This window comes from Microtus oregoni, unplaced genomic scaffold (assembly GCF_018167655.1).
Source record: "Microtus oregoni isolate MIOR12 unplaced genomic scaffold, Mior012 000018F_ref0000195, whole genome shotgun sequence".
Classification (NCBI taxonomy): Eukaryota; Metazoa; Chordata; class Mammalia; order Rodentia; family Cricetidae; genus Microtus; species Microtus oregoni.
In genome coordinates, this window is record NW_024543077.1 from 18,052,585 (window position 1) to 18,079,166 (window position 26,582).

General features: G+C 43.8%; 2 protein-coding genes across 15 annotated transcripts in view; one reads left to right on the forward strand and one right to left on the reverse strand.

Moving 5' to 3' along the window:
- The first annotated feature begins 544 nt into the window (after window positions 1-544).
- On the forward strand, window positions 545-19,229 carry LOC121458751 (sorcin). 4 transcript variants are annotated; one of them, XM_041668087.1, is made up of 8 exons: window positions 545-614; window positions 8,251-8,334; window positions 10,043-10,112; window positions 13,657-13,700; window positions 14,555-14,702; window positions 14,960-15,073; window positions 15,867-15,925; window positions 17,700-19,229. In XM_041668087.1, exons 1-8 carry the CDS (start codon window positions 609-611, stop codon window positions 17,724-17,726), a joined length of 552 nt encoding a protein of 183 aa, XP_041524021.1. In that variant the 5' UTR covers window positions 545-608; the 3' UTR covers window positions 17,727-19,229. The 4 variants fall into 4 exon arrangements, with proteins under 4 accessions (XP_041524021.1, XP_041524020.1, XP_041524019.1 ...); XM_041668086.1 differs by having other exon boundaries at window positions 550-614; window positions 8,248-8,334; XM_041668085.1 differs by lacking the exon at window positions 545-614 and adding an exon at window positions 7,204-7,350.
- A 705-nt stretch (window positions 19,230-19,934) lies between these two features.
- The window catches only part of LOC121458749 (disintegrin and metalloproteinase domain-containing protein 22), a 225,790-nt gene continuing 219,142 nt past the window's right edge, over window positions 19,935-26,582 (reverse strand). For all 11 annotated transcript variants that reach the window (XM_041668082.1, XM_041668080.1, XM_041668078.1 and 8 more), the window contains one exon: window positions 19,935-25,976. In XM_041668082.1, coding sequence (XP_041524016.1) covers window positions 25,956-25,976 — 21 coding nt within the window. In that variant the 3' untranslated portion in view covers window positions 19,935-25,955. The remainder of the gene's footprint in view (window positions 25,977-26,582) is intronic.

Below are 26,582 nucleotides of genomic sequence, written 5' to 3' on the forward strand. Positions count from 1 at the left end.
GAGGGAGCGAGATGAGCTTTAAGGACTTGAAAGATAAACTGAATTCAAGACAATCAAACAGCAACAATGGTTTAGATGATAGAAATAGTTAACCTATATTTTCATAGTCCCATGCACCTTCTTACTTAACTAAGCTAACAGAAGGTTGGGGTTTTAAATATTAACTTGAATATTGATCCTATTCAATCACAAGCTTGCAAAATTCCTGAGACTTGGCTCCCAGCAGTCAGTCTGAGATAGCTCTCACCACCTCCACTGCAACGCATAGCCTGGCAGTCTTGAGATTTTTTTAAAAGAGGTAATAATTCAAAAGGTGTGTCTAATATTGACACATGTTGGGGGGGGTGCTTGTTATTGCTGCTAGGGTCTGGTTATCCTGGCTAAGATCTTTCTTTTTTGCCACTGAAGTGGGTGTGTTTCATAAAAACATCACTGGCCCCTATAGGAAGTCTGAACATGGTTATGGTTAGTTACTGATTGCCAGGGATTACGAGGAAACAGTACACTGGCTGTTAAGGTTCAGACTTCTTGATTCTGCAGTTTGTTCAGCCAGCAGATACACATCTTTCCAAGAATCACCACTCCTTGCTGGAAGACCTGACTGCAAGATGCAGGTAAGTAAAAATGCAAATTTAACATTAGACAGTTCCAAGTTCTTAACACATGAGCCTACTGACACAGTTAATCAGGCTAAATGTATCTGCAAAGTTTATTTCTATACAATATTTTCTAGAAGGTGGTTAGAATTTAAATGTAAAACCTAAAATTACTAATTATGGTGAAGAAAAATAAAATAAAGAAGTATAAATTCTCAACTTTGGAATTTCTGCTGAGAAAAGTAGGAAAAGCCAAAAGCCTGCTGAGCTGGGTAGCTAGCTCAACAGTTTCCAATGAATTCAGCTCCCTCCTCTCAAAGTTGTCTTTCACTTAAACAGGCTGAAGCAGGACAGGTTTCAGAAAAAAAATCCAGAAAATTCAATAAAGCATGTAACATAAAGCTGATACATCTAGTTCTTCCAGAAATATGTTTGAGGTAGAGACAGATCCATTCTTTGCAGAATCTTAGCTATCTGACTCTTTGCTGATACATCTAGTTCTTCCAGAAATATGTTTGAGGTAGAGACAGATCCATTCTTTGCAGAATCTTAGCTATCTGACTCTTTGTTTGTCAAGTACAGAAATCTAGTATAAGTGTGGCATTCAACTTTAACTGAAGCTTTCCTAGCCAAAATAGTAATGTCATCATTTCGGGATCAGGGTTAATCAACTAAGGATCCTTTCCCACTTGGAGGAAAACACACAAGGAACTCCTGGGAAATTTTTTGATATAAACTAAGAAATATCATACTTTTTTAAATATAACTCCTGGGAGTGGAACCTAGGGCTTCAAACACAGTAGGTAAGTATTCTACCATCTGTCCAAGACTATCTCATTGTTACTTTAAAAAAGTCTCCTATTGCTGAGCCCATACAGTGTTGCCGTGTGTCCATGGTTTTCGAGCTGACCACTTGGTACTGGATGATCAGTTGCTGAGACTTCTTTTCACTCCCAGCACTCCTCAGTTGCCCGGAGTTCTTTGTCTCGGGTTGAGGCTTCATGAGATTTCTTCCCCCTTCCATGGTAGCAAGTCTATTGGTGTATACTGCTCAGGCCGTGTTTAACCAGCCATGTCTGTGAGACTTCATGAGTGTAGCTTCTCTGACATTTCTAGGAGACACCGTCTCACAGTCTTTCTGCCCCTCGTTTGCGGTGGCTCCCGAACTGAGCAGCTGTGTTTATATATTTAGCGGAGTGTGTGTGTGATTCGTGTGAAAGGTGTGTGTACCACTGCAGATGTATGGCCGTCAAAGCACAACTTTGCGGAGTTAGCTGCCCCTTCTGTCTTTATATGGGTTCTGTAAGTCGAACTCAGGTCAACAGTCTTGGCCAGCAAGCTTTCACCTACTGAGCCATCTCACTGGCCCTTTCTCCCCACGAGCTTTCATCCGACGGAAGAGAAAAGTCACAGAGAGAGCAAGGAGTGTAGCCTGAGAAGAGAATGAAATACTTCAGTTGCTTTGGCTACTGTAACGACTGAGAGAACAGGGCGCAGGACCTCAGTTTTTTCATTTTGTAAAGTGGAAATAATCTAATGATCTAACTGAGGGGCATTTGTCACCTGCCGTGGCTGGGTTTTGTTCCATGCTAATGAAACCATAACTCACCAATCCTGGCTTCTCCAGGCAAGTAAAGTGAACTTGCTTTCTCTGAAATCTAGGGACGACAACATACACGAACCAGTTCCTATATTGCCCAACAAAGGAGTCATTCGTTAACAATGCTACCGAAATTAAAACTTTAGTTTCTTGTACTGTGTTTAATAGCACACATGGTTAGTGTTTTCATTGTTCAGGAAATTCTACTGACTGGCTGTGGTTAACACATCATCCCTATAATGCCCTGGAAAGCCAGTGTGCACTGCACACATACACGCTAAACCTTCCGCAATGGACTTTCCCACAGCGTGAACAAAATTAAATGACTGAGCTCTGTTCTTGGCAATGAGAAAAGGTCATCTTCTATTCACTAATATACTACTGTTTACATTCTTTCCCAAGAATCTTTAAAAACAAAACAGGATTTATATTCATTGTCTATGTTATTATTGAGTTCTCATTCCCACTCAAACTTGGAAATCTGAGTTTTTCCATAATGTCATAATGTGTCTCTCTTTCTTTTATCCTCTGCCTCTTAGTTTATTTTTTAGTGAGTGTGGTGCTGGTAATCCAGTCAGGACCTTGGGTCACTGTCCAAGTGCCTTAACACAGTCTTATAGCCCTGCCCCAGCGAGATGGCTTTAGATAACAAGCTGACTCATCTAAATTACAACTAAAAACTGAGCCCTTAATCTGGCAAAGGCATTGCTCACGTCTCCCCATACATTAGACCTTTGATCGAGCTAACTGCAGGAAGTGGTCAAACACCTGTGGTTACCCGGCAACACAGTGCCTTTCACCTTTATCTAAATGAGGAAATTCTGCCCGAATGTTATATATGAGGTTTATGTTAACCTTTCTTTAGGGACCAAGAGTATCCATTTCCTTTTGCCTTGGGGAATATCACAAAAGAATAAAATCCTCTCCGTGTTAGTTAGCTTCCATCACTGTAACAAAATACCTCAGACAAACAGCTTGTGAAGAGGAAAGGTCTATTTCGGCTCACGGCTACTGGTCTCCTCACCCCATTGCTTCTTTGGCTGATGAGACCCAACATTATGGTGGGAGTGTACTGTGAAGCAAACTTAGCCTGTGATGACAAGGGAGGCAAACAGAAAAGTGGGGGGCACGGTCTAATATCTTGTTCAGCTAATATCTTTTAAGAGTCAAAGCCAAATAACGCCAGGGCTTCTACTGGGAAGGGCAGAATATTTATATTCAGTTTGGTCATACCTTCAAAAGAATGGGTCACTCACTGGCTCTTCTTAGACTCTTTTTTTGAAATTCTCAAAACACTGTGATTAGAGTAGATGATCACAAAAGTCTCTGTGCTTCTCAGGAGAACTGACTCTCTTCTAGCTTCAAAACTGAATCTTTAGCTTCTGTCTGGTGACAGCCTCCAGTCAGGATGACTTGCGTGAGTAACACCCTGTGTGTGGCCTTTTTGTAAGACATAGTGCGTTCTTCAAATGACAGTATTCTGGCTTTCGTGAGAAAGCCCTCTTCTGTCTACACACATAGCTTGGTGTCTTTTGCTGACTTTCTGTAGGTGGCTTGTGGATTGCAGTGCCTCCATACATCTAGGACTCACGATTTGGAGGTGCAGGGATACAAATGTTATCCTATTCCACAGTGAAATTTATTCGGTTCAATATTAAAATGAAACAGGGAGGAGCATGCAATCATCTTCCTATGGGATCCTCTTAGTGATAAAGTAAGTTCAGTATTGCCAAGATAGACATGAGGACTTTGGAGTTTTTCTGTCTTTAAGGTTCTTCTGTCCTGATGCTCTGGGAAGCTCTGCCATAGAGAAAAACATGAGCATGGATTAGTGTCTTTATAATCTGTTTTTGTTTTAAAACACTTGGGCTTTAAACTTATATTGGGAGTCAAAAATCTGGTGGGTGACCTTGGGAAAGTTACTTGCTTCTCAGTTTCCTGATCTATAAAACATAAGGCTATCTCTTTTGAAGGTGGTGTGCTTTAGGTGCAGGGTCATAAGGAGGCATCTAGCATGACACTTGGACATGACAAGGGTGTGATAAAGTTGATCACTTCATTCCTTCTCCACGCCTTCCATGGGGAAAAATACGGAAACTATGAAAGAAAATCGCTCCTCTGTGTGCAATAGTGATACCGAATCTTTATCCTTCCATGAATTGTTTAAGTTCTATAACACTCAGGCCATGAATAAAAGGGTTTGTGTTGCAAGCCTAACATTTAAAGGACAGCCTGGCATGCTGCCTTGTCATCCTGCATATGTTCTGGTTACTACTACATAGGAGGATACATGCGAATAGCATGGTCTCATTATGTTCCTATTACACACTTTTTTTTTCCTCTTTTAATTTTTCAAGATAGAGTTTCTATGTGGGGCTTTGGAGCCTGTCCTGGAACTCACTCTGTAGACTAGGCTGGCCTTGAACTCACTTGCACTGGGATCAAAGGTGAGCGCCAGCACCGCCCAGCTCCTATGGTACATTTTATTGACCAGTGGGCAGATTTTGGAGTAGGCATTTTTAAACACAGGCTCTTACCCTGAGGCAGTCACCATTCCTGAAGGTGACTCATACCACCATAACCTTAAAAGCAGCTCTGTGTTTGCTAAAGGCAAACGCCTAGTCTTGAGCTCTCAGTGGTTTGCTCTGTTTTGCTAAATTGTTTTATTACCAATAAAAACTAGAGAATCAGATACTGAAATAAAAACCTTAGAGATCAAAAAACACAGAGAGGGAGTGACCAGCTGACCTTCTCTTTCTTACTGGAGACCAGCCAGTGTCCTGACTCACAGATCAGAGAATTCCTAGGTCCTCCCTTCTCCTTCCTGTATTTCTGGTTTCACTAAGGGTACTCTCAGTCACCTAGTCACTGGCCCCGCCCCCTGATTCAGAGTGTGTGGCCTGAAGGCCACAGCTGGCCTTCCTCTTTTTGGGTGCACCCGAAAGCTAAGGACGATACTTTCTTCTTAAATGGCGGGGAAAGGTTGTTTTGACATTCGACAATTGTATGAAGTTCAACTTTGCGGTTATAAATCAGGCAGCCCTGGAATACAGCCACACTGTTCAATTATGCCCTATCCTTGCAGACTACTGGGCTGTGGGTTATGGCAGCCCAGAAGTTGCTACTGGGAGCTTATGATGGGAAACTATTTACTACCTGGACCTTTTAGTCCAGGGGAGCAGAGGCAGAGTACCTAAAACCACAGCCAGCTCTGAGATCGTTTCCTCCTTTTTCTTCCTTAACTGCAAAACGAAAGCACCAATTGTAGTTTAGCTGCAGTGGGGTGCAGCCTTGACCTGTCCCCCAGGATTTGATTGATTGATTGACTGATCGATTTCTTCCCTTTTAGGTTTTTTTTTTTTGTTTGTTTTGTGGGGTTTTTTTAAATATTTATTTATTATGTATACAATATTCTGTCTGTGTGTATGCCTGCAGGCCAGAAGAGGGCACCAGACCTCATTACAGATGGTTGTGAGCCACCATGTGGTTGCTGGGAATTGAACTCAGGACCTTTGGAAGAGCAGGCAATGCTCTTAACCGCTGAGCCATCTCTCCAGAGACAGAGTTTCCCTGTAGCTTTGGAACCTGTCCTAGAACTCTTCTAGATCAGGCTGGCCTTGAACTCACAGAGATCCACTCCACTAAATCTCTCCACTAAAACTCACTTCTTAAGGGAGAGGAACTAAGAGTCTAACGACTCCTAATATAACAATTAGTATAGTCACTTGTCCATAAAACGAATCCCGTATTAGCTATAGATATTTTATTAGGGACACATATTTTGTTTGTTTGTTTTCAGGCTTGAGCCCTGACAGAGCTTAAACTCAAATGTGAGTTCAGCCCTGATCAAATAGCTGATTAATGTTCCCAAACAAAGCCTCAGAACGTCTGATCCAGCTGGACGGACTCCCATGGTATCTGAAAACAGTAATTTTATCTCCGGAATCAGAAACACACAAAAAGCCACACGTCATGCTTTTGCTATGTGACGAGGACTGTTAGAATTTTCGTCACTATTCAGAACTTCTGGGGTTTTTTTGGAGTTCATGTATCCAAAACGGGGAGGCAAGAGGTGTTGATGACTTACCCGGGGATTCAAGGCATGGTCTCACACTATAGTCAACCCTGATCATTGAAATCTTTCTCAAAACGGCAGAATCAGAAAAATGGGCAGGCCTGATGACCCAGCAGGCCAGGAGATCTGGGCTAGCCTGAGAGCCTGGTCCCCAGAGGGAAAGAGTCAGAGCAAACAACAGAAATTCTCTGTGCAGTCCTTAGCAGTCAAGGGGGAGCCAACGATTTTCTCATGGTTCAATTATACTAAAAAGCGAAAAAGAAAACTGTGTGAAGAATTTTCTGAACAACCCAAGCGAGTTACCTATCCCTTCCAGGAGTGTTCACGAGAACAGTTGTTTCTTTTTGAATCATCCAGGAAACACATCAATTCAATTTTCTACGAATGATCCGGGTGAGACTGTCATGCCTAGAAAATGTGCCCTTCTCCTACCCCACTCCACCCACTTCGCAATCGCACCAGCTACACCCAGCTTAACAGCTGGCAAAGAAACACGCCACCCTCATTCAAAGTTAAATTCCCCCCTGCATAGTTCTGAAGTTTCATCCGGTTTTCAAAGGCGTTTTTCTAGTTTGATTTTAAAGTGTCTCTTTCATCCCATTGAATTGCTCTTCAACTTTTTCCCTACAATATTGCACAGCGCTCTTATCCCACCCCACCCCCGTCCAATAACCGCCGTAAAATAACAAATGTACCACAAAATAGCACAGTAGGAAGAAGGAGGGAAAAAAAAACCACCCAGGGCGGTGTATGGATGTCGGAATGTGCCACTAGGCCGGGAGGGAGAACGGGTCCTGGTGTGTACCGCGTCTGGGGCCCTGGTCACCGTCGGACCGAGGGTCGCGCAGGGCGCTTGCCCAGCTCGGAGGCAGCAGAGAGCTGGCGGCGCGCGGGGTGGGACGGAGGGGTCCGGGGTAGGTGGCGGCGGGAGGTGTCCCCCGTGGGGCGGCGTGGTGCGCTCCGGGGCGGCTCCGGACAGGCCGACGGGCGGAGCAGCAGACGTGCAGGGCGGAGGCGCAGTCTGCACCATGGCGTACCCCGGGCACCCTGGCGCCGGCGGCGGGTACTACCCAGGCGGGGTAAGTGCAGAGCGCGGGCACCGCAGCCTCGCTGCTCCCGGGGCGAGAGGGCATCGCAGACGCTCGGGAGGAGGCGCTGCCGGGGGGATCCTCGTCCCGGATGCTCCCAGCGCTTACGCCTGGCTCCTGATGTCCATCCTCGGCTCCACTGCATTCTTCTGTCCCTATCTTCCTAGGGGCTCTCTCGGGACAACGGGTGGGTGGACAGCGACCCGGGAAGCCCACTCGGTAACTTGGAAATGTGGCGTGAGATAGTGCAGGCTGTGTGCTCACTTCCTGCTTTCTCTCGAATGCCCCCATAGCAACAACAGCCATCTTGATCTAGCACGGTCCTGTGGTCACTCTCTTGAACAAAAAGTGACAGGGAGATCAGAAAGTCTAGAGAAATGAACTGGAGCCCTAGAGAAAGACCACCTCGCCAGGTGTTAGGGATGTACTGTCACAGACAGAGAACCCTCGTCTAGGATACAGCGGTGCCATCCTCCTTCCTCCCAGGCCACACCTGTCAACCCTGTACCAATTCCAGCCTTACCTAGTACTTCAAGCGCTTTTAAAACATAGTAAAAACAAACAAAAAAAAATTTAAAAAGCAACAGGAAAACAGTCCCGAGCCTTGCTGCTAAATCGCTCACTTCGGTTACATTCACCTATGCAACCTCCTAGTTGATAGTTTATGTGGCTTCGCATATAGCGACATCACTTTCATGGGAGTCTTAGTTTGGACCAACTCGCCCACTTTTAAATATCAGTGGAGCGGGAGTGGAAGAGCGGGGTGGGTCACTGCGCTGGAGTGTGAGGTCGCGGGGAGGGAGATCCTGTGTTGCCTCTGCTTTGTGCAAAATTGTGCGTGGTGAAATAAACTAGATTCCGTTCTGATGCTTTTGCGTTTCCTTTAAGCAGTATGGAGGGGCTCCTGGAGGGCCTGCGTTCCCCGGACAAACTCAGGATCCGCTCTACGGCTACTTCGCTGCTGTGGCTGGACAGGTTAGCCCTTCCTCTTAATACTGAAGCTTTGTTACATCTGTTTGTGTTACCGTTCAGTGCGGTGGCAGCTAAACAAACTTCACCCTGGGCCAACGAAGGAAAAGGAAAGGAAAACTAAAACATGCTTATTTTAGTCCTGAACAAAGTTGAGCAGAGAACATCTGTATTCATGCTAGATCAGCTCACAACTCACCTTGTGACTGAACTAGGGGTTCGGTTGAACCAAAGGGGGATATGTATTATATATTATAAACACACTTTGAAGACCTATAAAGTAGAAAGATGCCTGTGGAACCATATTATCAGGGTAGAGTAAAGTTGTGTTCAGGGGGAAGAAATTCAAGTTCTGAACATAAAAGCTCTGTTTGTCCAACCTAAAGACGTGCCTTAGTAATTCTGTAGCCCAATTATGGTATCTACTTTCAGCTGGATTTGCCAATCAGCCATCTACTCCCTTAGGAGGTAGAGAGGTGTAAAGAGCCACAGGCTTCAGGGAAGGAGAGTTACTGTCTGTTTGGAAGGTGACCTCTCTCCCTACTGTAGATGATCTCCCCCTGCTAGCATTTCTGTCCTTATTAGGTTTATGGCCTGCTGACCCAGAGAAAGAATCCAGGCCACTTAGTCAAGTCCTAAGTCCCACTTCCTTCCCTGTGTGCCGGTCTAGGCTGCTGGGAGGAAGGACACTTGCAAGGACCAGCTTGCAAGGTCATGACCTCTGTGTTTGGTAAATGTACCCTTGACGTAATCCAAATGTGTCCAGAAGGGATGTTTATCCTGCTTGTTCACCTTAGTTTTAACAACAAAAGCCAGAAATATCTGGTAAAAAAAAAAATGCTGTAGATGCTGTAGAATATGGTAAGCAAAACCCCCAGGCCGCCTTTGAAAGTGGTACTCTAAGAAATACGGCGTTGAGAATTTGAATGGAAAATTGAGTCGAAGACTGGGAGACTGTCTTCTCGAGTAGCTACTGAGGCTGTTATTGATCTGTGTCTTTGAAACCACAAGACCCAGCACACCTCAAGCCGAGCTTTCTTAGATTGCTGTTGTTTCCAGCATGTAAGTGACCCCGCCTGCTTGGCTTTCCGGAGCCCTGGCCTCGGTTCCACACACTCGTCATTAATAATTCCAAATTATTGTGCCTTATTTATAACATAATGGATGTTGCCCACTTAGATTTATGTGTTTTACTTAAAATCCCTAAAAATGAGACAGTTTTGACCTCAGTCAGCCAATAAGAAGGTCCGAGAGCCTACCATGCCTACCATATGTCTTCTGCATATAACTGTGCTCAGAAAACACTGTCTTCTATGCCATAAGTTGGTTCAAGAGCGAGCCTCTTTCTCCTTGGGTCAGGCCTTGTATTTATTGATGCCCGAAAGGTCTACTATATACCCTTCTTCCTCTCTGTCTTAAAAAGGGGTTGAAGGATATGTTTTAAAACAATCCCGCAACTAATTATATTTTAAAATGATTAGTTTTGATCATTTTTTTGGCTCAAACTGAGTAGAGACTGTCTGCTATGACAAATATGTCCTCCTCGTCAAATTCTTTTTGGAATTAGGGTAGGGTTGGGAGAAGAGTGCCCAATTTTGAAAGACATTCCTTCTAAAATGCTGCGCATCACCATTTTCCCTTGCCCTTGTCTAAGGATATGAAGCTACAGCTCACCATTGTTTTCTCGCTTCCTGTTTTTTGTCTGTTTTATAAGGATGGACAAATTGACGCCGATGAGCTACAGAGATGTCTAACGCAGTCCGGCATTGCTGGAGCATACAAACGTAAGCGCATGGTCCCAGATTCTTCTAATCATACCCGCTTCTCTGTACTTCAGCTGTTAACTCTGATTGTTCCTGTAAAGAAATCAAACTTTTCTGACCCACCACACTACTGGGTTTTTTTTGCATGTTGATTGAGCATAGTTTCTAAGTCACTAGTCTACCAGACAGGTTAGTGGATTTCATGGATTTGGGTTCCCTGTGTACAGAAGCCATTCAAACCAGTGACACAGTTCAGGTAACACCCCTCCCCCCCCAACAGAGAACAAGTTAGGGTGCTGAAATGGAATCCGCCAGATCAGGTATCGTTAATGATAAGTGCTAACACATACCACTGACCATTTGCCAAGTGCTTATTCTGTTCTAACTATGGCGGCCCTGAGAGAGTGGCCAGACCTATAGTCTGATCTCCGGGCCCTTGGCTTGCTACTTGTCAGTACAAACGCTTGCTGGCTGTGACATTCCACCTGAGAAGATGCGTTCCTGCTGAGGACAGAGTACCCGTTCTGCTGTTGCTGTCACCTCCTACTTAGCTCTTCTGCTCCTTCCTCCATCTTTGCACACTGGGTGTGCAGCACCATCACCCAGCACAGTCTCCCTCAGTACTTTCAGTACTGTGCTCCAAGCTGCACAGAGAAGGAAACATGGCCGAGATCCTGCATCCTGGCCAGGGCTTATTGTCTCACACTCTGCTGTTTTCATCTTTTTTCCTTAAAAATCTAGCCTTGACCACGAGAAGTTTCTAGGACAAACAATAGTGACTTAGCTCAAGTGGGCCCCCTTCTCACTTCTTTTCCACTTGTGAATTAGTGATGACATCAAGCTGACACCTCCATGTCCTAGGAAGATGTAAGTTAGAAAGTTCCAACTAGAATTCACAGCTCGGCGTTTGCGGGGCACCGTCAGCTGCTTGAGGCACTGTGTCCTCTAGATGGCCATCTTTACAACACTAGTGTTTTGGTTGTTCCCTTGTCTTGTGTGACTTCAGTGTCCTATTTCTGTTCCCTGGTTGGGAAATTAATTCAAAAGAAAAGGGCCTTTCAAATTTCTGTCATTTTAATTTGGTCCTAACCAAGAGAACCCCTTTTCTAGGTGAGGGGAACTGAACTGTGAGTATTGTATTTAAGCTGTTAATTTTTAACGTCAGGCAGTTGAGGTAAAGGAGGAAGATCTAATGGAGTTTACCCAGTGAGGTATCTTATCAGCCTTCAGCCTTTTGAAGCAGAAGAGATGCACAGATTCTAAACAGAAGAAAGTGGATTGTAGCCTTAGAGAGCAGTTCCTGCAGGATTTCATCCTGAGGGCTGGTGAGATGCCTCAGCTGCTCTTTGCCACCAAGGCTGATGACCTGAGTTCAACCCTGGTTCTGCACCAACTCCTGAAAGTTGCCCTCTGACTCCGACACACACCTTACACCCCCCCACACACACAGCAAACAAATAATTGTAATAATATATTTTACCATTTTTATTTGAGAGTCAATTTTGTGATGGCCTTAAACCAATGCATTATAAGAAGATATTTCCCGAAATGCAAGGTCCATGTGATCTAGTTAATTAGTTATATGCCACCCAATTTCTGGGCTGCCAAGAGTTCTGAAGTACAGAAACCAGATAGCCATCCATCTCTTTAGACCCAGATTCCAAGTCGTCACCCACAGACTTGGAGTGGATGGGGGCATCTGGGATACTCCAGACAAGAAGCAGCCATCCCTAGAGGGGTCTTGATGGAGTTTGTTCCAGTCTCCACAACAGAAATTCTGCTTCTCCTTTGCTTGAATTTGGTTCCTCTGTAAGCAGCTTGATAGATGCGGGCAGAGTAGGCTGCCTTCCTTTCTAGGCCATCTGCATTGCTTCTGCAGGATGAAAAGTTGGCTGGGGCACTGCGGAAGCAAAGGGAAGCAGCAGCGGGGTGGGGGGTGGGGCGGGGGAGGTTAGTGGCCACACACGGATGGTTTTGAAACTATCTTGAACAATTGACATTAATAAGAGCTGTTTCCGATGAGAATACAGTGAGCAAAACTGAGCAAGGCCTGTTTGCCTCCCCCAGATTCACGGGACACCTGTGCTCAGCTTCATCTCACTGTGTGTCCCCTAGCTCGTGGACCCGGCATCTGTCAATCGCTTGGTGGTTGGCTGTTGGCTAATATGTTGGGAAAACTTTAGAACAGAGAAATTAGCTGAGCATGGTAATCCGTGCCTGCAGTCTGCACACTTGGGAGGTGGAGGCAGAAGGAGCAGGAGCTGAAGGCAGCCTGGGCTACAGTGACGCTCTATCTCAAAAAAGCCAAATAAACACATTTAATAAAATGAGGATACCATGGGCCTATAACTGTGTTGGTATTTGATTTAAGATGAACAGTTTTTAAGTATCACTCAAACCCGAAATATTCTGTTAAAAAGATAATAACACTTGCTGCGCAGTGGTGACACACCTTTAATCCCAGCACTTAGGAAACAGAGGCAGACAGATCTCTGTGAGTTCAAGGCCAGCCTGGTCTACAGTGTGTATTCCAGGACAGTTAGAGGCTGTTGCCAGAGAAACCCTATCTCAAAAAAACCAAACTAATAATAATAAATAATAATAACCCACATTTCTCCTTAGCCTTCTTGAAAGAGACATATTTCTACGTTAAACTGCAGCTCCTGTCAAGGGGGTGAGAGTTCAGTCCATCCAGCCACTCATCCCTTCAAACAACCTGTCCAGTCTTGATGGACAGAAACAGTCTTGATGGGTGTACAGAAACAGCTCCGCCCGGTGAAGGTGACTGAGATAAATTCTTAGGCTGGGATCCTCCCACAGGCACGTGGTCAAGACAGAAGTGTGTCTGCAGAACTGGTACCTAGGCTGGGGATGTTGTTTGTACATAATCCAGGCAGACAGGACAGTACGTACGAAAGGCCGAGGGAGCACGGTTCTTTCATTATGGAAGTGAGAAAGTTCCTGTGGTGATCCTGCCTGGCTGTTGGTGAGCTGGGAAAATTCAAGGATGTCCTCACACGTAGGGGTTCTGGCTATAACCCTCAGAGCAGATCCCCTTAGAGCCCTCTGTATGGGAGAACACTGCATTCTGTCTACACAATGTTCTGCTCAGCCAAGATCAGCAGTCTACAGGACTTTAGTATTGCTACAGAGTCTTCAGATAATTCCAGATCTTAGGAACTGGGGAGAGACTTAGCAAAACAAAATCAAGGATATTTGTTAAGGAGCCCATGGAACCCTACAGCTTATGGAAATGACAAGACCAGGAGTAATAGTGGGGCTCCCGGGTGATCCTAGCCCTATGTTCAAGGTGATTGAGTACTGGGCAAGAGGGATTGGGGTTCCCACAGGTATCTATAACATGGGCCAATACGTGTAGTAAACATTTTGAACCTGGGCCATGTTTGACTCATGGTCCCACAAAATGGGTACAAGCCAAACACCACAAAATGGCAAGGGAGTAGCATGCAAACTGGGTAGCATGTTTTAAAACTCATAATTTGAATGATTCCAATGTAATATGAAATTTTGAAAAACTTATTAATGTACTTTTTTTTTTAACCAGCTTTTAATCTGGAGACTTGTCGCCTTATGGTTTCAATGTTGGATGTATCCTTTACCTTGATGGTTGTCTAGAGTGTTTTTCCATGGTGAAAAAAAAAACCTATCTTTCTAAAACAAGTCATCTCAGGATGAATAACAAGTAAATACAAAATAGCAAGCAACCACCGAAATGCTTGGTGAAATGACTAGCCGTTAGGATGTAATTTGGTGTGAAGAACAGGCAGGAAGTTTAGCAAACGGAAGGTTGTTCAAGATTGCACAAGGTGCCAGAGGTGCCGTGGCTCATGCCTGTTAATCACAACACTCAGGATGCTGAGGCAGGAGGATCACTGTGAGTTTGAGGGCAACCTGGGCTATACTGTGAGTTAGAGGTTAGCCTGAACTCTGGAGATCCTTCCTCAAGAGAGACAGGTGGGAGAGTGTGTGTGTTAGTTCAATAAGGCATCAAAGGAGACAAGAATGCCAGCCAGTTGTGAGTCTCAGTTTGACTAGTGTGTCACCCGCGGTACTTTCCACTGTAACACATTTTCTTCCGGTGAAATCCTTGGGTCTGAGGGCTTAGCAAGGGAATATCAGAACCCAAAACCTAGAGCACCTAGGAAGTACACCCAGTTCCAGTAAGAAAACAGCTTCTTACTTGGCTCACAATGCCATGTCATCAGGTGTTCAGAGCTTTAAAGCCATAGGCCGCTTATTACATCAGTTATCATTAATGCTTTTTATCATAGCAATAAGAATATAGAATATAGAAAATCTCTTAAAATTTGGGTTATCTTTTTGCCATTTTTGTCATTTTGCCGTTTTAACAGAAAGAATATTGAGTTCTCCTTACTTTCTTCACTCTCATGAAATTATTAAGCTGTGAAATACGACAGTTCCGGTCCTTGACTGTAGTCCAGAGAGATATGTCTGGCACCATGGGATTCAATGAATTTAAGGAGCTCTGGGCTGTGCTGAATGGCTGGAGACAGCACTTCATCAGCTTTGACAGCGACAGGAGTGGGACAGTGGATCCCCAGGAGCTGCAGAAAGCCCTGATGACGATGGGTTCGTATTCCCAACCAGAGCTTCTCCACTTACTGCTAGCTGCGTTTTCTTTCCCTACACGTGTGCCAAAGAACCGAAGACAGTTCTTCATTTCTATTGTCTATTTTTAGTGTTTTTGTTGTTGTTGTTTTAAGACAGTTCTTTATTTCAATGGTCTATTTTTAATGTTTTTGTTGTTGTTATGGTTTTGGGTTTTCTTGTTGTTGTTTTTACACACCTTCATCTTTTTCTGACTGGGTGATTTTTCTGCCTTCCAGGATTTCGGTTGAACCCACAAACTGTGACTTTAATTGCAAAGCGGTACAGCACCAGCGGGAAGATCACCTTTGACGACTACATCGCCTGCTGTGTCAAACTGAGGGCTCTCACGGGTGTGTTCCCCGAAACCTGCCAGCACAGTGGGAGCCTAGGAGACCCTATTATGACATTTCTCCATGCCTCTGAACTTCCATTCTGCCCAGTTTTTCCGTGGTTTTAAGGGGTGCATTGGTAGACCCTTCCCACAACCACTAAGCAAATGGAGCCTAACATGCTATCCAGATACGTTTCGAGGAGAGGGTAATGCGGTGTATTTTATTTCAGTGCTGCAGCTAGAACTGTCTGCATTTAAGCGCACTTGTTTCTGGCGCTGCAGTCACAAGCTGCCCACACAAACTGTGTCAGGTGAACGTGGGGGTGCTACACCCACAGCCCTGATTTGTGCAGTTTCAATTGGAGTGCAGTTATGAGTAATTCTCCTCAACTGTGGGGCGCTTGAAAAGAGTAAAACTAATCAGTTTTGGTCGGCAGGGCTAAAGTGAGTGGGATTTTAGGTCACAGCCGGTTGGCCATTGTATTGGCTGTACCCATCTGTTTCTTTGCTTAAGCAGCGTGTGTGTTACTACAGTATCTGGAACCCTAAGCTTTCGCTGCAGTTAAGGGCCTTGAAAGCTCACATGCTTCTGCTGAGACCAGTCATTTTTCTCAGATCCACGACCATGGACATGATATCACTGCTATAATAAACCTTTTAATATTCCTATAGCTGACTATTTTTCTTTGGCCTTATGTTGACTGGTTGTTGAATTTAGATGCTATTAAAGTTTGATCCTACTGCCCAATAGCTGTTGTGATTTTGGAAAACCTGTTGAAAGAAAACCTATATGTTCCTGTGTTGTATTGCAGATACCTTTCGAAGACGGGACTCTGCTCAACAAGGAATGGTGAATTTCTCGTATGATGATGTAAGTCTCAGTAAATAAGTGCTAAGTAGAAGACATAGCGTACATAAAACAGCTTTCCTTTTTGAAGCTACCTATTAAGAATATGGACATGGTAGCGCATGCACGAACTCAAGAGGCTGAGGCAGGTGGATTGCTATGAGTTCAAGGCCAGCCTGCGCTATACTTGTGAGTCTCTGCCTCAAATAAACAAACAGAAAACATAACAGGATATGGTGGTTCGTGCCTGTAATCCCAACACTTCTGAAGATGAGGCAGGAGGATTACTTCAAAACTTGCTCTTATTGACTGGGTCCTATAAGTAGATTTCCCTAGTTACTCTGAGACAGGGTGAAGCAGGTGTCATTATAATGATGTCTCTTTCAGGCTGGGATGATAGCTTGGTTGGCAGACAAACATGAGGACCTGCGTTCAATCCCCAGAACCCTTGTGCAAATGCTGGAACGGCAGCACTCTGTTGTAACCCCAGTACTAGGGAGGTAGAGACAGGTTGTTACCAGAACTTGCTGACCCTCCAGCCAAGCCTGATTAGTGAGTTTTAGGCCAGTGGGCATCACCTGAGGCATGACGCTTGAGATTGTCCCTTCGCCTCCACATACATGTCCATCCCGACATAGCGTGCACACACATAGAAGTAATAAGAAGGCTTCTTTCAAAGAGTGGTTGACAGGTTTCAGTCAGCTGTGTCTCGAGGTGTCTGCTCTCACTGTATAAAGCAAACATCGCTTAGGTAGCTTCCAGCGGTGCTTAGCATACCTGTGCTGTTCCGTGAGAACATAGGCAGGCACCAACTGAAATCACGATTTTAGACAAATTGTTTACAGTGATAACCAGGGGAGGGAAAAACGAATAGACTCTGGCATCAGAGGGGACCTCTAAAGAGGTTTCTAAATGTCCTAATCTTTGTTTTCCTTTTCTCTCAAATAAGAACCGATGAGTTGGTTTAGCAGAATTGTTGCAGGAATTACCACTGGGGCTCCCCACCAGTGTTGAAAATAAGCTTAGGGGGCGGGGCCTAGTACAGTGATTGGTAGCCTTCGGGTTGTGACCCCTTTGCGAGGTCTAACAGCCTTTTCACAGGGATCCTGCATATCAGATATTTACATGACGATTCATAAGAGTAGCAAAATTATAGTTTTGAAGTAGCAATGAAAATAATTTTATAGCCGGGGGTCACCACAACATGAGGAAGTGTATTAAAGGATCACAGCATTAGGAAGGCTGAAAACCCCTGGTCTAGTGAGTCTGCCGGGAGGTGACAGCATGCACAGCCAAGACTGATGTTGCTAAATGTGCAATTCTGAGTTGCTGGAGCGGGGCCTGCTTTTCTCTGTGTGGCTTTAACGCTGACAGAGCAGACTTCACAGGACGATGGTGTCAAAAGTGCCCAGCTAGAGTAGCAGGGTGAAGTCAGTTTGGAAGTCCCCACATGATGAGACAGTGTAAGCTTGTTCTTTGTTCTTGTGGGCAAGAGTACTTTTGACCCTGACTCTTTCTAGACCCTTAAATACCACTTTGGATTGAAATTCCTTATCTGTGGAAGTGATCCCTCCTTCCCAGAAAATGAGGAACTCATTGGACTTTACAATAGAAAGATCCCCTGCTGGGAAGACTCTTCCCACCCTATGTTTCATTTATGCATAACTTAGAAAGTTCAGATTTGTTTATTCTTGTTTACCCATAATGTTAAGATGGAGAACTAAAACGGAAGGTGCCCACAGGGAGGCTTTGGCACCCTCAGTGTTTTGCAGTCTGTAATGTAATTTCCCTCTTTAAGTTCATCCAGTGTGTCATGACCATCTAAGACAAGAGGAAGCTGTCTGAATACACTCAACCTTCCAACTGGAGCCCGCCCTTGCTTTCTCCTGGCCTTCAGTGCTATGTGCAGGTTCCCACCGACACTCCCCGACAACTGCCGAATGGGATCGTGACTTTATATATGGCTGAAGCTTCATTTTTAATTTTGATAATAAATGCTTGAAGTTCAATAATATAAGAACAAGTCTGTTGTACCAGTCAGAACCTCCTTGAGCCATTATTAACCATGCCTTATTTTCTTGCTGTCTTTTATATAAATTTAAGTATGAAAAATATGTAAAGCAAATTATATATTTTCTCATAAGATATGGAATCTTTTCGTCAGGCTTAGCAGCTATTCTTTCTTGCCCTGAGGAATGTGGTTAAATGCTCTGTGAGGGGTATTCTTATATAAGTGACGTAGATCCACAGAGGTGCAGTACAAACCAGTGCGCATACTAGGAAGAAACCATGAGCTTTAGAACTCACAGGTTTGAAAGCCTTGAGTGGACAGAGATATTAAATGACTATCATCTGCCTCTTTAAAAACCTATAGATAATTTAAGAGGCAAAAATACCATCACCATGTCCTTCTTTGTCATCCATTCAAACTTTTGTTCATTATACTTAAAAGTCTTGTATATTCTAAGCTTAAAATTACCAGAAAAAGACTAAAGGGAAATAAAACTATATGAACTGCTTATTTTTGAATAATGGGATTCTAGATGACTTTAATCTCCTTGCTGTTTTTCCCTATCTCACAAAATTTTATAATGTGTATGCTTCCATTTTAAACCGAATGTTGGGGGTGGAGAGACAGCTCGGCAGTTATGAGCATGGACTAATCCTGCAGAGGACTCAAGTTCCCAGCACCATGTTGAGTGCTTCAACTCCTGCCTCTGGCCTCTACAGGCCATTGCATTCAGATGCACATAAGTGTATATGCACACACATAACTAAAAGTAATAAAAACAAGTAAAACCAGATGGGATAAATTTTAGAACATTGTTAACATTCATTTTTAAATGCCATGTATTACTTATTGAAACATATACAAGAAAGGAACTGAAATGAATCAATCAATCGTTGTTCTGGCTTAAACCAATGGAGTAGGATCTCCCTTCCCACTGAATTTCCAAGTCTTCTACAATCGGGTTTTGTACACACACAGTTGGGAAAAAACTTTTTCAAATGTTTAAATAATTGGCTTTCTGGCAGTGCCTTGCTATGTATGTGACTTGGTCATTCTAGGTAAGGACAAGACACTCAGTGCGGTCATCTTTGAAGAGAATTCTTACCCCACTGGGTAGTTCTGAGTATGGGAAAAGTATGTTGACATAAAAAGCATCTGTGGTGTTCCTTTTTTTTTGTTTTGTTAACAGTTTAGCTAAAATTTGTAAACTGTTTTCTCGCTAGCAATGCATCTGTCTTGTTTCGGGCACAATGTGAACATGACCATTGAAGGGAATAATCAATTATAACCCAGTGAAATAAACATTTCCTAAGCGTCTTCAGCCTCAGTCCACAAACATATGCTCGTGGTGTTAGTGTGTATATTATATCTGTTTAGTCATTTCGTGTTTACTGACCCTAATTTACTATGTGTTTAGTCAGTAAATATGCTCAGGTTACATGTCAGAGTGTGAAGCGGCCCGCTGTGTCTTCTGTGGCAAGTCTGGGTGTCATTTCAAGTGTTTTATCTGCAATGTCACAAAGCACTGCTTTAACCTGGGACCAGGCTGCCCAGAAAAGGACCAAGGAGGGCTAGGAGGCTGGGTTTAAACTGACCAAGATCTTTTAAGGAAATTATAGTTTAAAGAAATAATAATTTCCTAAGCTAATACAAACAATAAAGAAACTGCCCCAAGTTGATGACCCATATTTAAGCTGCCCTGTCATTTGAATAAACCCAAAGATGTGCTATTTAGGTTTTGGTTCTGAATTTGCTTTTGGTTACATCCTCAAGCATTATAAATTGTGTTTCTGGGATGCAGGTTTTAGCAATCAGTAGTTCAAGGCAATTCTCCATCAAGAGTTGAGCATCACAGGACAGGAGAGCATTCGGGAAGCAAGTCCCTTGCTTCCTCACCAAAGGAACAGCCCAACAAATGGAATACCAAGTTTTCTCCTGTCTCCTCGGGGACCATGAGAACAGAATCTTCTGATAGCTTCTCAGAGACGCTGGCCAGGAAGAAAAACATGAAAGAGCTGTGCATCAAAATAACATAAAGCTTTTATTGAAAGTCACTTTACTGATGTCACAATGAGAGTAACATAGAAAACTCTGATATCTTATTAGCTTCAGAAGTGAACACTAATAAAATTGTGCCAGGAAGTTAAATCTCGAGTTACAGTGACCTTTTAAAAACAGCAAGATTTGTTTACCTACAACACGAGAACAACTTTTTAACTTGAACGGCCATAAAACAAACCACGCTTGCTCGGGACAGCAATCACCATTTACATTTCTGTTGGTGTTTGCCAAAACCCAGGAGTTTTCAAATAGCATAAGAACCTGACGTGCGTGCCGAGTAGCAGAGAGGAGGCTTAAATGATGTGAATCTAAGTATATACACTTGAGTACCTACTTCCGTGAAGTAAACCACACTGATGCTGTTAGCGTGCCCCATGGGGTGGCGTCTATTGTCTTGGAGGCTGTGGTGGGGGAAGCCCTGGCAGAGACCTAATGTCCACTAGCATGAATTGCTTTAATTAGGTGAAATGAGCCGTTTCTGGTGATTGTCATTGGAAATGCTAGTTTGGAGGGCAAAGTCTTCCAACAAGTTAAAAAAAAAAATGCTCTGAATCCTGAAGGAACCTTTTACTAAGCACTTCACAGTTAGTGTTTAAAAAAAATTTTTCCATTAAAAAAAAGTGTTGGGTTATTTGTACCCATTAAAAAGAGGAGCCACAGAATCACAGTTTGACATTGTGCTGGATTAAAAAGGAAAAGTGGGGTTCATATCAGGCAGTGATACAAGTGTATAATTTAACAGGAACTCCTGTGTTCCTCCTAAGTGTCAGGATTCATTTCAGCACTTTCTGTATTGTGTTATCTGATAAAACGTAGCACCGCTATATTTAAAGATTTGGGCTATTTGCATTATTTTAAAACTCAACCATCAGAACGCATCATGTCCCAAAATGGTGTAAATTGAATGCAGAATATGCACATAAGCATCTGCATACATTTAGGGGAGACTAACCTTGGCTCACAAACAGACCTGAGGGCCTTGTGTGCATTAACTTAATAAGAGTGCTTCATCTCACTGTATGCCTTTTTGTAAAATCAAACAGAATAAAATACATTTTTGTTTGGATTTGATCCCATGGCTGCCTGTGATCAACACCCCTATCACTTCCAAAGCCCCTCCCAGTGTGCTGCAGGCCAATGACCAGTGCATCCGGGACACTGCACTGGACAGTAGACTACAGAGAGAACTAACACTCCAGAAGACCGCAAAGCACCTAAGTCTGCTGCTGGCGCCCAGTATGGCCAGCATGGCCAGTGGCCATCTTGAGCTCTTGTGCCTGCTTCAATGGATGTGCACTATGGTCTCGTGCTGGGGCTAAAGGACCCAGCATCTCCCAAACTCCCTGTTGCTTATTCCCTTCCTGAGATCTATACCCTGAGACCCATTTCGTAGTACCTTCCAAGGTGCACAGTCAAAGCAGCATGTGGAAAGGAAATGGAAGCTAACCTCCCTCCTCTGCATGCCTGTGCTTCTCCCAACTTTCGCCTGCATGCTAGGGGACGTTTCTTAGCGAGAGGAAAAGTCCTGCACAGCTACTGAATGGGGAACTACGGAAGAAGGAAGGATCTAGAAGCAGCCATCAAAACCCATAGTAATGATACTGTTTTCTAAGGCCATGGCTATGAAGGGCAGGAATACAACGGCCACTGGCGTCTTAAGTTTTGATTTTCTACTTACATGTTGAGGACTGACATAACTGTGACCGATATGGGAATGAAAATGTTACCTTCTGCTTTCCAAGTCTGGGGCAGTTTTGTTCTGCACCTGCAGGCATGGTAGGAAAACTCTGAGAGCTGCAAGACCCTGTCCCACAGAGCGTACGCTGTCAGCAAGTGCCAACGGCGACCAGCAGGGACAATTTAACAGCATGCTGCGCACACAGACAGATGGGCAGCTGCCTCGGCCAATTTTCACAACTGTCGATTGAATTCTTTACAGTACAGCAAAGGAGAAGTTGTTCACCCCAGGTCTTAACTCTCTGGTGCCCAGAGAATAGACCCTTCATCTAAGTCAGAGTAGTCTTGACTACCCTACAGGAGAAAAGTGAGTACTTGAGCGCTAAATGAAGCCCTTTTCCACAGAAACGGCAGCTTTTCATACAAAGCTAGTAGAATAAGAATGAAAAATTCATCTTGACTATATTTTCAGGGGAAGAAATGGTGGGTGCAGGTGACAGTGGTGCCATCTGGCTGTGCGGACAGGGGTCAGGGGTCCTGCCTCCTCCTTATTCCCATCAGTTGCGAACTTTATTCTCCTCCTCCTGTAGACGGCAACTGCCAGATAGGCTTCTTTCCCTTTACATTTTAGTAAGATAAAAATAATCTTACCTTTAAATAGGCAATTATTATATTGAAAAACAGGGGCATATCTAAAGAACTGTCTAAATTTGAGGTTAAGATAGAACTATATGACCATAGAAAATGGCAGGGTGAAATGAATAAATGAATAAACCTGGCTGAAATCCTGGAAGAAGAGAGGAGAAATGGCATACTTTCCCTGGCTCAAAGGTAACCATGAAAAAAACAGCAAAGGACAACAGGTAAAGTAACTCCAGAGGCAGAGGGTAACGGGCAGGAAGAAATCATGCAGATACGTAAGGACAACAGAAGAAGCCATGTGGATCTGTCCCGGAACACACAGCAGCCTCCCACCCACACCCTGGGAAGACAGAGAATATTTAATTCTCTCGTTACTGTGACTGCTTTGAGACACACCATCAATCTTTCATACGTAAATTCTATGTGGGGCTGACGTTCTGGGCAAACAGTATTTTAAAAGCCGTGTGAAACACGAAGAAAAGAAACTGTATAACAAAATAAAGCGCCCAGGTTACAGCACTCAGAAGGCATCTCAACCCCAGGCAATGTTTCTGTTAAGGAACCTAAAGATGTGTTATTTCTCATTTAGCATCTAAGTGAGGGGCTGGGATGTATGGTTCAGCCACTGCAGAACACTGATAATCGTGTGCTGCCCGTCCAAGTAGCGCCCATCTCCCCCTTTCTGCAGACTGCACGTACTATGGTCATTTTCTATCTGGCTGCTGCTGGAGGAAGGTTTCCCATCTAAGGAAAGTAGCTAGGAAGTGTTGGTCTGGCCAGTCTGTTCTTTAAGGATTCTCTTTTACTGCAGGCCTTCCCTGGACACACACTGGGAAGAGTTAAACGTTCCTTTATGATAATGGACAAGAACATCCCAGGCCTTTGGGCTATCTGCAGTATTGGAAAGAGAAACGGCAGCCAACGAACACATTACTGCCCTTATCCATGGAGTAATGGCCCCACGGCACACTGGGAAGTGTGGGTGTTAGTTGTGTGACTCAAACCACTACCGAGCTTCAAAGTTCCCCTTCAAAATAGTCATTTAAAAAAGGAATAATCATTGTGCTTGTCCTTGGTTCCATGAGTCTACTCTGTCTACCTCAGTGAGTGAAGTCATACATAGTTGGATGGAATGATCTACAACACCAATATTGGCGAGTGCACTGATACATACTTCTTGAAGCTAGCCGTCAACATGAAAGCGTGTTAATTCCAGAAACAAGTCTAAGAATGCTTAAACATGGCAGACAGATACCTTGATGAAAACATTAAAGCTCTTATATTCCGAAAATCACTCTGCAAGTCAAGAAAATCCTTTTCATCCCATTACATATGGGGATTACAAACGAAAGCAGCCGTCTTTCCCAAAAGGCACGTGATAATGATTGTAATTTTCAATAATAACTTCAGGAAAAAAAAATTATTGATGAGGAAAGACAGGTGGGGAGACAGAGAACCAGCTCACTAGCTAGCCACTTGTGAATTCCCAAGCCAGGATTTATGTAACTAACTCTAATACAAAGCATATTTACACGAGGCATCTTCATTCAAAGGTATAAACTCTTCTCTTGTAGCCAAAATAAACCTTATATTATACTAGCCTTCTATATACGCAATGCCAGAAAACACTCAGTGCACACTTGAAGCGATCTTGTTCAAAAGTCACTTCATTTGCTACATCTTTTCCTCGGTCATCTGCCTGCCCTTCTGTCCTGGCCTGAAGTTCAGTGGAGACATTGCTCAACTCATCCACGCCTTTGTCTGAGGCTGTCTTAGTGAGCCATCAGCAAACTCCATCCTTTCCTGTCGTGATAAACGCTGTTTTTGCTGTATAATTTTGTCTGATTAACTTGGTTTTCTAACATCTTCAAAGTGTTTCTCAAGAGTGGACCATTACAAAAGACATGGACTGAGTTATACCACTGCCTTCTAATCTGGCCCTTAGGTTTGAACATCTAAGAATATCCACACGGAGGTGAGACAAATTGTGTCCCTGGACACTTGTGAAAGAAATCAAATGTAGAGCATATTTCTGAGGTCTGGTCTGAGAGCCCCATCCTCACATACAGCAGTAAGGATGGGGGCGGGGTCAGAAGTGTATTCCACAGCAGAGCGTGTGACTGAGCTATCAAATTTGAGTGGTAAAACTGTATTAGAAAAGTTATTAACTTTTCATTTTAAATGATAAGATTTCACATAGAATACTCATTTTTTTAAAGGATCAAAACCCCTGGTGGCTCTTCTCCCTGCAGGCTGGTGGCTATCTTTGCAGCTCCTGCATCTACGTAGCCTTAGACTTCATTTAAACTTATATGCCTTGTTGAGTCTTCTATCCACCATCTTCTTCAAAGTCAGCCAGAACAGCCTGCTGGGACTTACATCCCAGTGATGAGAAATGCATTAAAGTTGTAAAAACAGATCACTCCTTCCACGGGTAATAATGGCTGAAAGGATTTTGCTAAGAAACCCAAACTTCAGGCCAGAAAGGGCTCAGGTATTGGCCAGATGGGAGTTAGCCACTCCGTAGTCTGTGTCTTTCGTGCATCCAATCCGTCTCAGCAAGAACCTTCTGGAGGGGAGGCATCCCATGGCCTCCAGGTAAGATTAGCTGATGTGCCCTGGTACTGAGCAAGAACGGCTACTGTGACAGGAACCGTGCGTCTTAGACATGGAATAGACAAGCTGACAGATTCCGAGAGAACCTGCCAGCTCCAGCGTGTCCTGAGGCTGCACGGCTACCACACATCTGGACTCCACCTTCGGCCAGATGCAAAGGCCGGACGTTTATCTGAGCATTTTGATCACTTACTCAACAAAACCTCCTCCAGACTGTACGCTCTTGAAAGGGAAGTCACACGCTTTAGATGAATGCCGGGTATAGAAAGATACTTTTACAGCATTGACCGCTATATTCACAACACCGTCCACTGACACTCTGAAGACTACAGGATGAAGGACAATGGTAGAGTCGTGACTGACTGTTTTTAGGCATTTGGCAAAATACACTTATATGTAACAGTTACTTTTTAAATTTAAAAATATTTACATATGTACAGTTGTCCTTGTATGCTAGTATAAATATGAAAAGTAAAAAAAAATAAAAATACATGTTTAAAGTTAGCATATGGGTATTGGCCTCTCAAAGCGTTACAGTCTTGCAACCTGCAGAAAAGTCCTATATGCCTCAGCCCTGCATGCTAGTTCTATTATGGGATGTTTTTCCTTGTCTATGGAAAACAATAAACAGAAGCTTCATGCATACGGCATTACTGCTTGCAATGAGGATGTGTTTCAGAATGCCCAGTTCTGAATCCACTTCGGTCCCTCAGGAAAACCTGCGACATTTGGGTCATGTGAGTTAATTTTATTGATATTCTACATATATCTGTCATGCAGATTATCCATTAACATACCAATACCAGACCATAAGTGGTTCTGTGTCATAGTGTGACATTTCAGGAGTTCTTAACTGTTTGGCTAAACCTTATGCCGATGACAAAAAGGAAATGCCATCCAGGTGTGAGCCATGGCTTCCTCTTCTCTACATCTCAGAGGGCCTTCAAAGCGTCTGAAGAGCAGACAGATTGCAGTGAGTCTGGGTGGCTAGGTTCCTATAAAAGTTGAAGTAAACAGTTTCGATGTGACACATGTAAACAGTTGTTCTTAAATGGACGTCTCCCATAGCTGCGGAGAGAGGAAGGCAAAATCAGACACTGGGAAAGCAGAAGGCGGACTTTCCAACCATAGGTCAGTAGCGATGGTGCATGCTCTCATCTAATAAACAGATAAAAGAAATACACGAACTTTTAGCTCTCTCTGAACCTGCTACTAACCTTGCTTCTTTGTGTGTGAAGGGCACATGTATGAGAACGTGCACATGCCATGGAAAGGCCTAAGGAGGCCAGACAAGGACTTTGGGTATCTTCCCCTAGTGATCCCCATCTCATTTCCTTAAGACAGTGAACTCTTGGAATTCACCTTGCCTCTAAAGGCACATGCACCAAACTCAGGTCTGCACGCCTCCACAGCAAATTCCTCGCTCACTAGGCCATCTCCCGGCTCCAATACCAACCATTCTAACAATTGCCACCTTTTGATGAAAACCAAAAAACCATCATTTCATGTCATTAAAATTTCAAATAAACATTATATCTCTCAAATTGCAAACTTGTAAATATTATTTTTAAGCTGCCTATTCCCTTTAGTTTCCCAACAGAATAGTGCTTCTCAATCACAGCTTTGTAAACACATCTGGAGAAAGTGTGTGTGTGTGTGTGTGTGTGTGTGTGT